Genomic DNA, 11964 nt, shown 5'->3' on the forward strand with positions numbered 1-11964 from the left:
CCCAGCTGAGCGGACAGGCTGGACTTGGCACAATCCCAGACCACAGCTGACGGAGCTGGGCAGGCAGGCCTGGGTACAGGGGCCACCAGCTGCCCCTTCAATCACACCCCCAACCAAACAGCTGCTGAGCATCTAGTCCGCCTCGGGTGTGGGGCCAAGACGCTGAAACAAAGATGACTCAGGCTCAGGTCGCCCTCAAGAAGTCCGAGCCTGGAAGGACAGTCAGACAGGTAAAAAACAAGAAGTCCCAGGCCTCTGATGGTGAATTTCTGGGTCAGGGGTCACCTCACCCCTCCATACAGCCCTGCACCTCTTCACATCCTGACAGTTACAAGCTGTTCCTTGGGCAGCAGATGGAGGGCTGCCTCTCACACATTCAGTCTGCTTAGCCAAAAAGAAAACCTTTCACTCCACAGTGACAAATTGGATTTGAAGTATATACAACCCCAGGAGAGGGAAGATACTCACTTGAACTCACATTCAGATGTAACTGAATTAAATCACAGTAAAGCTGAAATATCTTAGAAATATTATCTCCAAGCCTTTCCCTTTCCAAGGTGACAGCACCGTGGTCAGACAGGGTGGGCGAGACTTTTCCCCAAGGCTGCGCTTGAGTAGGAGAGGCATGAAATGACTGACCGCAAAAGCAGATTTGCTCAGGAAGGAGAGTGAACACTTGGGGTGTCTTGATGGGCATGGAGGGCGGGCAGAGAGGGGAGGCCTGGAAGGAGATCCTTCCTTCCCCTAACTCACAGCCAGGCCTGCACAGACGCAAATGACATTTTCCTATTAGTTGGTGAAAAGATATATCCCCCCAGAGTCAGGAATGCTCCTTTGATCTTGCCTTTCAGACCAGAAATACAAAGGCCACCAAATCGTTAGGTTTGAAGGAGAAGCCTCAGCGATGTCTGTGCCAGCACATTTTGGGGAGCAGGCCAGTTCTGAGCCTGGTAAACACATCACAGATACGAAATCTTACTTGGACACAACCCTATCAGGGGACACACAAGTTTCCATGCTGACCACCTGTGCTCATGGACAAGTTTTGCAAAGCCCAGCAGATAAGGTTGAGAAAAAGAGAAGAGTCACACACATCAGAAGGGGCTGGGCTTCAGCAACAGAAACCATACTTTGGGGAGCCTGCAGACAGGCACCCATATTAAGAGCGTGGGATATGCACGCACACGTATACAAAGGCACGTGTGTATACAGCCTCTCCCAACGGTCAGCCTTAGTCCACCACATTAGAGGTTCTTGGCCTGGGGGCGCCTGGGTGGCTCCATTGGTTGGGCGTCTGCCTTCAGCTCAGGTCATAATCCAGGGGTCCTGGGATCGAGCCCCACATGGGGCTCCCTGCTCAGCAGGAAGTCTACTTCTCCCTCTTCCTCTGCGTGCCACTGCCCCCTGCTTGTGCTCTCTCTCTGTCAAATAAATAAGTAAATTCTTTAAAAAAAAAAAAAAAAGTTTTTGGCCTGCTGACCACTTTGGGATGTCACTTCTACTGGGACCAGTTCTATAGAAATGCCCATGGGGTTTCAGGCCTCGACCAGGCGAATAGAAAAGATGTTTTGGGGGTTAGGTTTCTGGAATACAGTGACATGACCCTACTCTGCTACACTCTCCAAGCTGACAAAACCTAGAAAGTCTGACAATACCAAGTGTTGATGAGGATGTGTGTGGCACTTCCATTCCCCGCTGGAGGGCACGTAAACTCGTACCAGCACTTGGGAAAACAGCTCTGCAAGCTCCCCTACGACGGAAGGCAAGCCTAACTCACGTCCGAGTAGCCCTGCTCCTACTTAAATACCACAGAGAAGTGCCTGCAGGCCTGGGCCTGGGCCTGGGCCAGGGAGCACACACAGGGCTGTGCACGTACAGGGAAGCTCCCAGGGCTGTTATGAATTACAAAACTAAAAACATGCCCCATATCCCTCCTCGGTAGAACAGATGGATAAATTGTGCTATATTCACACAAGAGAATACTGCGCAGCGATAAAAATAAATGAACCACAGGATACAAAACAACATAGGTAACTATTAAAAACAAAATTGAAGAGGGGCACCTGGGTGGCTCGGTGGGGTGAGCATCTGCCTTCGGCTCAGGTCATGATCTCGAGGTCCTGGGATCGAGCCCCACGTTAGGCTCCCTGCTCCGCAGGAAGTCTGCTTCTCCCTCTCCCTCTGCCCTTACCCCCTCTCATGCTCTCTCTCTCTCTCTCAAATAATTAAATCTTTAGAAAGAAAAACAAAATTGAGGGGCACCTGGCTGGCTGAGTCAGTGGAGCATGCAACTCTTCATCTCAGTGTTGTGAGTTCAAGTCCCACAGTGGGTGGCGAGATTACTTAAAAAAAAATAAAAGCTTAAAAAAAAAAAAAACAAAAAAAACAAAAAAACAAAACTGAAAAAAGCCCAACACACATACACAGGTACACACATATTCTGTAGGACTCTATATACTTAGAGTTCAAAAATAGACAAAACTATTATATTCAGGGATACATCCTTAGATAATGAGAATGTTTTTAAAAAACAAACAAGATGATTAACATAAAAGTCAGGGTAGAGGTTCCTTGGGGGGCGGTGAGGAGAGGGCACATGGGGGTCCTGAGGTTTCCTGAGCTGGGTGGTGGTCTGCTTCGTAATAATTAAGCTGTACATTTGTTGCTTATGTACTTTTCTACGCATGTGTTATTTTCCCTAAATTAAAACAAAAGCTTAACCAAAATCACCACACTAAGCAGAGCTCTGAGAGCTGATTTTACCAGAAGGTGAGACTCTAACAGTTTAGATTCTGTTTCTCGCTCCTTCCTTCCTCTTTCATCTACAAATGGAGTTTCCATTTCTACAGGGTGTGGGTGTTCGCACGTGTGCCCGCTTCTGTTGCCAAGCACTGATCCTATTCTGGGCAAAATGCCTCACCAATCTGACCCCTTTGTCTGGTCTGACCTCCAAAGCACTCCCCTTGGGATTCCGGAATATCCAAAGACCAAGAGCAGAATTTCACTTCCAATCCTCCTGCACAGCCCGGCTGGAGGACTGTTTTTTCCATTTACCCAACATTGGGCCTTTTCAGTGCCTGCAGACTGCAGACCGAGTCAGCCAGCCTGAGCCAGCAGACAGAGGCTGAATGTCACACTGGGAGACAATGCTCTGCTCTACGGGCCCGGGTCCCCAACCCATCTGTGCCATCGGCCACACCACTGCGCCCTGTAGCCTTGGACAGCGTGCTTGGGGGAACCTCTCACTCCACTTTAATCTTATTTAACAGGACTTATGGGATACAGCCACGGCTCTGCCTAGAAATTCCCTTGGAAGAGCTGTTGTTTGAAGCTCTGCTTAGGAAAAACTGATGCTTCCGGGGCAGACAGCAATGACTCAAAGCAACTTACAGGGTTGATTAGAAAGAGCCTTGGCCCAGGAACCAGAAGGCCTGAGCTCCTGCCTACATTTCCCTAGAACCTACTGCAGGTCTCATGTCCTGTCCAGCTCACGGGAACAGAAGTGCTCAATGTCTACGGGGTGGTTTAAAACCAAAAACTGCTATGTAAGCAGAGGGCATGGTTATTATTAATATACAGGGCCAGTTTTCGCTACTCAACATACCATAGTTTTGAAAAAGAGATCACTCTCATCAATAGAACTTAGATGGGCTTTGGCAAAAACCCAGTGACTGCGTGCCTACCCAGAGGACACCATCCTGCTGGGACAGCACCACCGCACCAAATTCGCCCACTAAATGCATGCCTATCCTCTGCCAGCAGGAAGGGCCCGCTGCCTGACAAGGCTGGAAACAGACTACACCCCTTGAGCAGAGCCCTCGGAGGCTGAGCACCTGACCTTGGCCTCATGAGCACTGTGCTCTACCCCCAGAGCTATCTTTCCTGGTCTGTGTTCTTGAGACAGAATGAAAACCAAGTGGCCGCCAAGGTCAGGTGAAAGCAGCAGAGGTGGCTATCAGCCCTGTTCCTATTCAAACGCAAACCCTTTTTTAAAGGGGGCATCGCACATCTGCGCGGCTCTGGGGGCCAAGGGAAAAAGAACTTTCCAATTTCCAAGGTCGACTTGGATACTGGTTTAATTCCTTTTGAACCCACCTGAAAGAATCGGAAAGTAGTTTTAAATGGGAGAACGAATCCCAAGCCTGGATGAAGTCCGTTGGTGGTAGGATGGTGTTGACCATTCCCAACCTCTTCACAGCCGTCCGTGTTGGAGAAAGAGAGCGAAGATTAGGCCTAATCCTCTTGCGAAGCCCCCTCAGGAAGAATGGGCCGACGTGGTTCTGTTGGCCACCTCAAACTAGAGGTCTAGAGAGCTCAGGTTCCAGGGCCTTGACCCTTCTCACCAGCCCTGGTAATTGAAGTGATTGTGACTGTGGACCCACCCCTCCTCCCCCAGGAGCTGAGGGCCGTGTTCAGAAAACACTCATCACACCCCTGGGGGAGCCAGGCCTAGGGACGGACGGACAAGGAAGCGGCGCTCACTTTCTGGGAACATTTTCTGGAGCGTAAGGAGGGTGCTGACACCAATCTCTGCAACGGCAATGTCTCGTCCTCCGTGTCCCAGCTCCCCCAGCAAAGCAACAGGGAGACGCTACCCCCTCCCACTCCTTGGTCACAACAAGAGTGCCTTGTTTATTTAATGATTTCAAAGCATTTGTAAAGTGATTAGCCCACTTCTATCTCCTCGGCAATCATACTAAGTAGACAGGGTACCTCGCCCACTTTGCAGATGGAGAAGCTGGGGGACAGTTGCTCAGCAACAGCAAACAGAGAGCGGGTCACTCTGTCCTGACTCCTCGTCCAGTGAGGGCTCTTTCTGCCACACTAAAGGGCCTTACCTTTGCCCCATCCTACAGCTTCTAACCGCCCACGAGGGAAGCCCTGCTCCTCCAGGAGAGACCCCCGATATTTTCATGAGGGATATTCGTAGAGCTAATCATTCTGCTATTAAACCCACCATTTACAGTCACAGTCTAAGAAGTAAATAGACCTAATTTTTTGAGTCACTGTTTCAAGTATCAGCTCAAGAACTGGGTGCCAGTCAATGACACACACCCGTACGCTCCCTACCAGTGAGGCTGAGTGGTCATCGTTCCCTTCAGGGTGACCAAGTGACTTATCTCTGTTTTAAAGGATGACAGCAACAAAATGGTGTCAACATTATTATCGTGTGCAACGACTCCTATCTCGCACCACCACCCCACACACCACCCCCTTGAAAATCACGGTGCCAGTCGAGTGGCTCCCAGGAGCCCTGTCAGAACCGTGTGATGTCTGTCTGGGAAAATTACACTCCTGGTCCCTCCTTCCAGGGGGTGAGGAACTGGAAGGCTTCCCAGTGGGGAATGTTATTTATTAGTAATCATTTTTATGTCTTCTTTCTCTAAAGTGGATTTAAGATTGATCACCACACAAACACACATACACATACAGAGACGGACGGCAGAACAGTTAAAATAACGAAACAGAACAAAACCAGAAGAAAAAATTGACAACCCTATTCCCCGAAGGGAGATGCCACCACCTTAAAATCAGAAGTAAGATGCTTATTGTACTTTTATATTTCATTTAGCTCTGAGTTCCGTGGAAGCCAAGGTAAAAATAGAAATACGTTGGTTATATGGTTCTCGTCTATGAAAGAAAGAAGGTATATATTTACATTTATATTTCACTGATTCTCTTTGTCATCGAAAATTTGGCATGATTTCGGATGAGTGTTTTACGTATATTTTGTCTTTCCAAAGAACAAAACAGGTTAAGTCTAGTCAGGTTACATGCTTTCTGGAAATATTGTGGGAAGTTTGATACATTTTTGGACCTGATCAAGAGAAAGATACAGAGGGGTGCCTGGGTGGCTCAGTCAGTTAAGCATCCAACTCTTGGTTTCAGCTCAGGTCATGATCTAAGGGTCCTGGGATCGAGCCCTGCATCCGGCTCTGGGCTCAGCGCGGAGTGTGCTTAAGGATTCTGTCTCTCCCTCTCCCTCTGCCCCTCCCCCCACTCACACGGGCGCTCTCTCTCTGAAATAAATAAATAAAACCTAAAAAAAAAAAGAAGGATACAGAAACCCAGAATCTTCCTTACCTCCTCCAGTTTATCCAACCGCCCCACCAGTTTGGTAGTGACAGAATGCAGCTTCAGGAGATCCAGGCCATAGAAAGCTCCTTCCAGCATGTCTATGATGGTGGAAAGCTAGGAAACAGGAGTAGGGGGTTAGTCAAGGGCTGGGGTGCGACAGACCCAGGATGAGACGTTTCCTGTCAGACCCCCATGCCGGAGGCTCAACAGGGAGGTGGCCTTAAAAATTGGCATTTGTTGCGGGGGGGGGGGGGGCACATAAGCCAGCACAATGGTGGGAGGTAGTCTGCCCACCAGAATAGTCAGATGAGAAATGGAAGAATCCTGTAAGAACAAGTAAAACTGTTCTTCACCAAAATCATCAAACTGTTCAGAACTTTTATTCATCAGTTGAAAGTAGTGCCTCATCTTTGTTTCCCCAAGATTTCTAGCACAGCACCTGGCCCACAGCAGGTGATCTATACCTACGCCAACGACGTGGCTTAGGAACTTCGATGCCTTGAGGATGTGCTTCTGAAACACTCACCTTCACTGTCTACTGAAGGCCTGGAACATACCAACGGCCTTCCCTCAGCACTACAAGTTAAACTGACCCCGGGGTAAAGGAGGCCCAGCGACCCATCTCTGAGGTGACAGAAGCTGTCATGGGGCCCCAGCCTTTCTGCCAGTTGCCTGGGAAGACGGTGGCCCCACCGAGTGCAGCACAGGGGCCGACAAGAGATGCTTGACCTGAGCCTCCCTGCCGAGGACCAGTCCCCGAAGAGTCTGCTGGCCACACTAATCCCGCGGCCTTGCTACTGGATGAGGAAGTCCATGTATGAGCTACTCATGTTTCAGAGACCCCCTGTCACCCCACCAGAGGAAGGCACTGGACCGTGGGTGAGACCCACAGGACGGCATCTGGTTAGCATGCACTGTGAAGATTTTCTGACTCCCAATAGAAGGTTGTTCCAGAAGCCCCCCAGAACCCAGACAATCCCATTAACGGGGCGGCCCCGAAACTAGTTCCGCGGCAGGGCTGCAGCTCTGTGAGGCGGGCTGAATCCTGGGACAGGATGTTAAAGCGTTTTACTGCGGAACCCCACTCAACGACCACCAGCTACGGGGTGTGGCAGGCGCCAGGCCCCGCGGCGGCGGCACTTTGTGTGGTCACCCATGAGCGAGACCAGTGGCTCCTGACCCCGACTGTCTGTCAGGCGTTGTGCTAAGCGCTCCCTAGCCGCCACCTCAGCTCCCCCACAGGTAGATGCTATACTCCCCACTTTCTATGCAAGGAGCCTGAGGTCAGGCAAGCTAGTTAGGTGCCTTGAGTCGGATCAGACAACAAGCGGCAGCAGATCTGAACCCAAGCTGGTCTGACTGCAAGACCAGGCCCAGGCCACTACCCCACGCTGCTGAGATCGGACGAAGCCCTCGGCCAAGCCAGGCAGTGGCCTCGGGCAGGCCTGAGCTTCCCCACCCTGTGGGACCGGGATCTCAGTTCGATACCGACCTACAACAGGCCCCGGGCCTCTGCTGCCCTGGGTCACCCCAGCCCTTGTGCTGAGGACTGCCAGGCTCGCTCCTGTGTCTCTTGTCTCTGGGGTGTGTGCTGGGCTGGCAGTAAATCGTGGCAATAACTCTTGCAGAGAAGAACACTGAGTTCTTTTGGCCCCTGGGCCCAGCAGCTGCTCCCAGGCCCAGCCTCCCTGGCTCCACAGGGAGAGAGGCAGGCACGCTCTGCTCTCAGCATCCCTTTCAGACAGGGGGACTGCAAATGACCAGCTTGCCACACGATCAGCCACGGACATGTGCTCAACACGCTAGGGGCCGGGGCCTCACCTTTACAGGCTAAGCCGGGTCCCAGTTACCCAAAGGCCTTACAATCCCTGCAACAGCTCTGCTGGACCCCCAGGGCCCTAAGGCACCCCCCCAACTTGTGGCATCACCCCACCCCAGGTCCTACCTTCAAGTCCCGGCTGTCCGCCGCCCGCAGCTTCTGGAGCCTGAAGTCTCCCTCACAGGGATTGAGGGCCGACGGGGGCGCCACACATGCACACTTGCAGGACGAGCCGGAGGTGATGGTTTCCACGGTGTAGAAGTCCTCCTTCCTGGAGGTGCCCTCATTGACCCTCTGGCAGGCATCTCGGCCCAGGGGTCTCACCACACACTTGCACTGACAGTCAGAGCCCTCAGACACAGCCTTGACCTTGTCATAGTCTCCCAGCAACTAGACACAGAGACAGAGAGAGACGGGGTTGGGGGTGCAAACACAGGTATCGGCCCGGCTCCTAGAAAGGCTCTCCCTTCACCATGTCAGATGTCCTGCACTAGCCAGAGACCTCAGACCACTCTGAACAGCGGGGAGAAGAGGTCATCGGAACACAGTTTGCTGACTCTGAAATTTCCTTGAAGGTGCTCAGGAGTTTGGTTCTCTTCATTTGTCTTGGAAAGCTGTGTGTTTCTCAGGGGGCCTGAGGCTTTCATCATTTCAAGGGAAAAACAAATGAACCCTTGCCTTCGCAAGGACCCAGGTTGAGATTTGAAAAGCAAAGGACAAGGGCTGAGGAGAGGATGGCAAAACTGAGATGCCAGTTTGAAGGCTGCCTGCTTCTAGCCTCATCCCCTCACGGACCACTCATGGGGTGCCCACTCGGGACGGTGCTAGGGGCTAAGGGAGGGAAGCAGACGGGCCAGAGAGCCCACTCGCAGGAGCGCACGGTACAGTACCCATACAGATCACAGCCATGCCAAGCAGACAGTGCCGAGTACCCCGACGTGATCTAGCGCAGCGGGGCTCAAAGTGGCCAGAGTGGCTCCACCCAAGAAGACTTCCTGGAGGACGCAGTCGTTGATCTGACCCTCGAAGGATGCTTTCTTTACTTTTTAAGATTTTATTTTATTTATCTGTCAGAGACAGAGAGAGACTGAGCACAAGCAGGGGGAGCTGCAGGCAGAGGGAGAAGCAGGCTCCCCGCGGAGCAGGGAGCCCGATGCAGAACTTGATCCCAGGACCCTGGGATCATGACCTGAGCTGAAGGCAGACGCTTCACCGACTGAGCCACCCAGGCTCATCCCCAAAGGATGGTTTCGATTTGGAAAAAGGGAACTGGGAGAAAAGAGACAGACCCAGAGCTCAGTCAAGTTTCCTCAGCCTCAGGATTCCTTGGCTCCTAGAACGGCTTCTGAACCCAAACCCTAGGCCAAAGCCAGGAGAGCACACTGGCAGTACTTGGTGCTTCTACAGCGCTAAACATTTCCTTCTGAGCTCTTCCCCGGGCCAGCCTCCCCAGGTGGGAAAGCACGCAGTGACAGGCTTCCTGGAGCCACGGTGCTGGGCACTGGCTGGGGGAAAAGGCTCCTCCCCAGCTCCCCAGCCACACACCCTGCAGCCCCAGGGCCACAGGGCTCTTCCTTTCTAGGCATGGAGAAGGGTTCCCTTCCTTTGACTAATGACCCTGGCAGGCAGGCACAGGACATTCCCCGAGTGGGAATGTTCCTGGGATGCCGTCCGGGGGGAAGAAGGCTAGTAATGTTTTTCTTGCAAAGGTTGGGTTTCTTCTAACACTAATATTTGCTTTAGAGCTGTTGTCAACTACAGAATGGATCAGTGGACGCAGGAGTTACAGCACAAGGTGACCGAAGCGGCTGGTCTTTATGGGCTGACAGACAGTAAATCATGGCTGTCTGCTCGCTGAAACTCTGCCTAGATTCCTGCAAAGCTCGCAATGGGACCCTGGGTGGACTCCTTCCTTTCCGAGACTTGGGTTTCAGGAACACTTTCGTGCATGGCCCTCCAGAAACCCACTGTGAAGGATTTTTATGTCCTTTCGATTTAGGAGAGAGTGCGAGGTTTTAGGGCTATGCGGCATCTATCAGTGTAACTTCCAAAGGAAAAGGGTGAGGAGACTAGTGTTTGATAAACGCCACAGTGAAACTGATTGTTCTTCCTCCAGGAGGGAGACAGGACCCAGTCCAAGGACTTAGTGAGATGCGGGCAGCACTGACAGGCACCCTCCCTCAGCCAGCCCTCATCCTTAGGCTGATGGCAACACCCACCACACATCATCAGGCCGGCTCCGGAGCGCATGCATGGAACACTCCAGAGAGCTGTCCCTTGTAGGCACCTGGGCTGCAGCAGTCAGCCGCCCTGGCCCTACCCACTCGGAGCACTCCCACCGTTCCAAGCCTTACTGTTCCACGGATCCTTTGCTAATAGAACGGGAACGAGGGTGTTTGAGGTTGAGTCAAGCAGAGTCCTTTGTAAAGGGACACTTCACAAAGCCCATCACCATCAGCTGTCCCTCATTCCCCCCCCCCCCCCACCATCCGCCAGAGGTGAGCGGATCTGCATTTGCACCCTGCCTCCCCAGTACACGGGGGTCTTGTCCCGGTCCCCCTGGGCGGGGCCCCCTGGCAGGCATCGCACCTGCTGCTGTTCTGTCTTCACCCCGCTCCTCCCTGGTGTGCGTCTCACTCTGGACCATCAAGTGCCACCCCCGGGGAAGGCATCAGCCTCCTGTCCCACACGCCCGCCTGTTGTCACGTTCCAGTTCCCACGAACAGCCACACAGGCAAGAGACCACCAGGCTTTCACAATCCTGGGACTAGAGGTTTGGGTGATGATTTTTTTTTTTTTTTTAAACCCCTCTTTTCAGGGAGCTGTGTGGAGTCTTGCCTGCCTTCTCTCCTTTCTCCTGATTCGGTAACCTTGAAAGACCCCCTGACGCCGGGAGGAGGATCCGGTCCCTTCGCTGAAGAAACGCCTGGGGCGCAGCGGCCGCCGAGGCTCCAGCGAGGGCCACGTCCCGCTCCCGCCCGGGGCCGGGGGTGGCCGGGGCCCGCAGCCTACCTGCGACAACACGTTCTCCTGGTTGTCCGCCTCGTTCTGCAGCGTCTCGTCCTCCGTGGGCGCCACCGTCGGCGCGTCTGGGGGCTCGCTCCTCCCGGCGGGGGGCACGCTGGGCCCCCACTGGGCCCCGGCCACAACCAGAGCGCCGCAGACGACCAGCAGCAGCGGCTTGGCCATGAGGGACGCGGGCAGAGGGGCTGCGCCCGGGGCAGAGCTGCGGGCTGGGGCTGCGGGCTGGCACTGAGGCGCGAGGGCGGCGCGGCCCGGGAGTGGCCGCTCAGAGCGCCTGCTGACGCTGGGCGCGGCTGAGCGCGGCGGGAGGGTGCGCCCCCGAGCCCCGGTTCATGTCCTCCCCGGCGCGATCCGCCGCGACTGTGCGGCCCCGGCCGAGAGCTGGGCGCAGGGTTGGGGGGGAGGCGGCGGCACCGGGAGCGAGCGCGGCGTCGGCGCGAGGGCTCAGGTGGCAGGCGGGGGGCCCGGCGCGCGGGGCGCTGGGGGGCGGGGGCGGGGCGGTGCTGAGGGAGGGAGGGAGGGAGGGAGGGAGGGAGCGAGGAAGAGGGAGGGGAGGGGAGGGGAGGGGGCAGGGGCGGGGCCTCCATTGTGCGGGCGGCCGGAGTGCGGCTCAGAGGCGCTCGGCCCGGCCCGCCCCGCCCGGCCCCGCTCACCACCCGCTTCGGCCCCCGCGCGGCTTCCTCGAAGATTGGGGTCCCTGTGCCGTTCTGGCCAGGAGCCGCGCGCCCCCTGAGCTGGAGGCAGGCACCGGGCGCTCGCTCTGGGCCCGAGCCCCTCTCCTCGGCGTGCTTCTTTTATTGCACCCGGGGGAGAAGGAGCTTTGCTCTCGGCGCCTCTGTTCCCGGACTCGGCTCGCGGGCGAGAGCTCTGGCAGCTTTGAACTTAGCGCCACTGGTAGCTTGCCGGCCGGCCGCAGCTGCACAACCTGGCAATACCTCCACCCAGAGGATGGCTGTTGAACTGTGGCTGTGAATCTCCGACGCTCTGCCTGTCCCCGTGGGCGAAGCTACTGCCCGAGAATCCAGTGACTGTCCCAGGAACCA

General features: G+C 54.5%; 1 protein-coding gene across 3 annotated transcripts in view; it reads right to left on the reverse strand.

Moving 5' to 3' along the window:
- Positions 1 to 11355, reverse strand: part of OLFML2B (olfactomedin like 2B) — a 35686-nt gene extending 24331 nt beyond the window's left edge. For all 3 annotated transcript variants that reach the window (XM_027613500.2, XM_027613499.2, XM_027613498.2), the window contains exons 1-3: positions 10910 to 11355; positions 8024 to 8287; positions 6085 to 6192 (exon numbers count right to left, since the gene is read on the reverse strand). In XM_027613500.2, the coding sequence (XP_027469301.2) occupies positions 6085 to 6192; positions 8024 to 8287; positions 10910 to 11086 (549 nt within the window). In that variant the 5' untranslated portion in view covers positions 11087 to 11355. The remainder of the gene's footprint in view (positions 1 to 6084; positions 6193 to 8023; positions 8288 to 10909) is intronic.
- Between the last annotated feature and the right edge of the window lie 609 nt (positions 11356 to 11964).

This window comes from Zalophus californianus, chromosome 10 (genome assembly GCF_009762305.2).
Source record: "Zalophus californianus isolate mZalCal1 chromosome 10, mZalCal1.pri.v2, whole genome shotgun sequence".
In the NCBI taxonomy this organism is placed as follows: Eukaryota; Metazoa; Chordata; class Mammalia; order Carnivora; family Otariidae; genus Zalophus; species Zalophus californianus.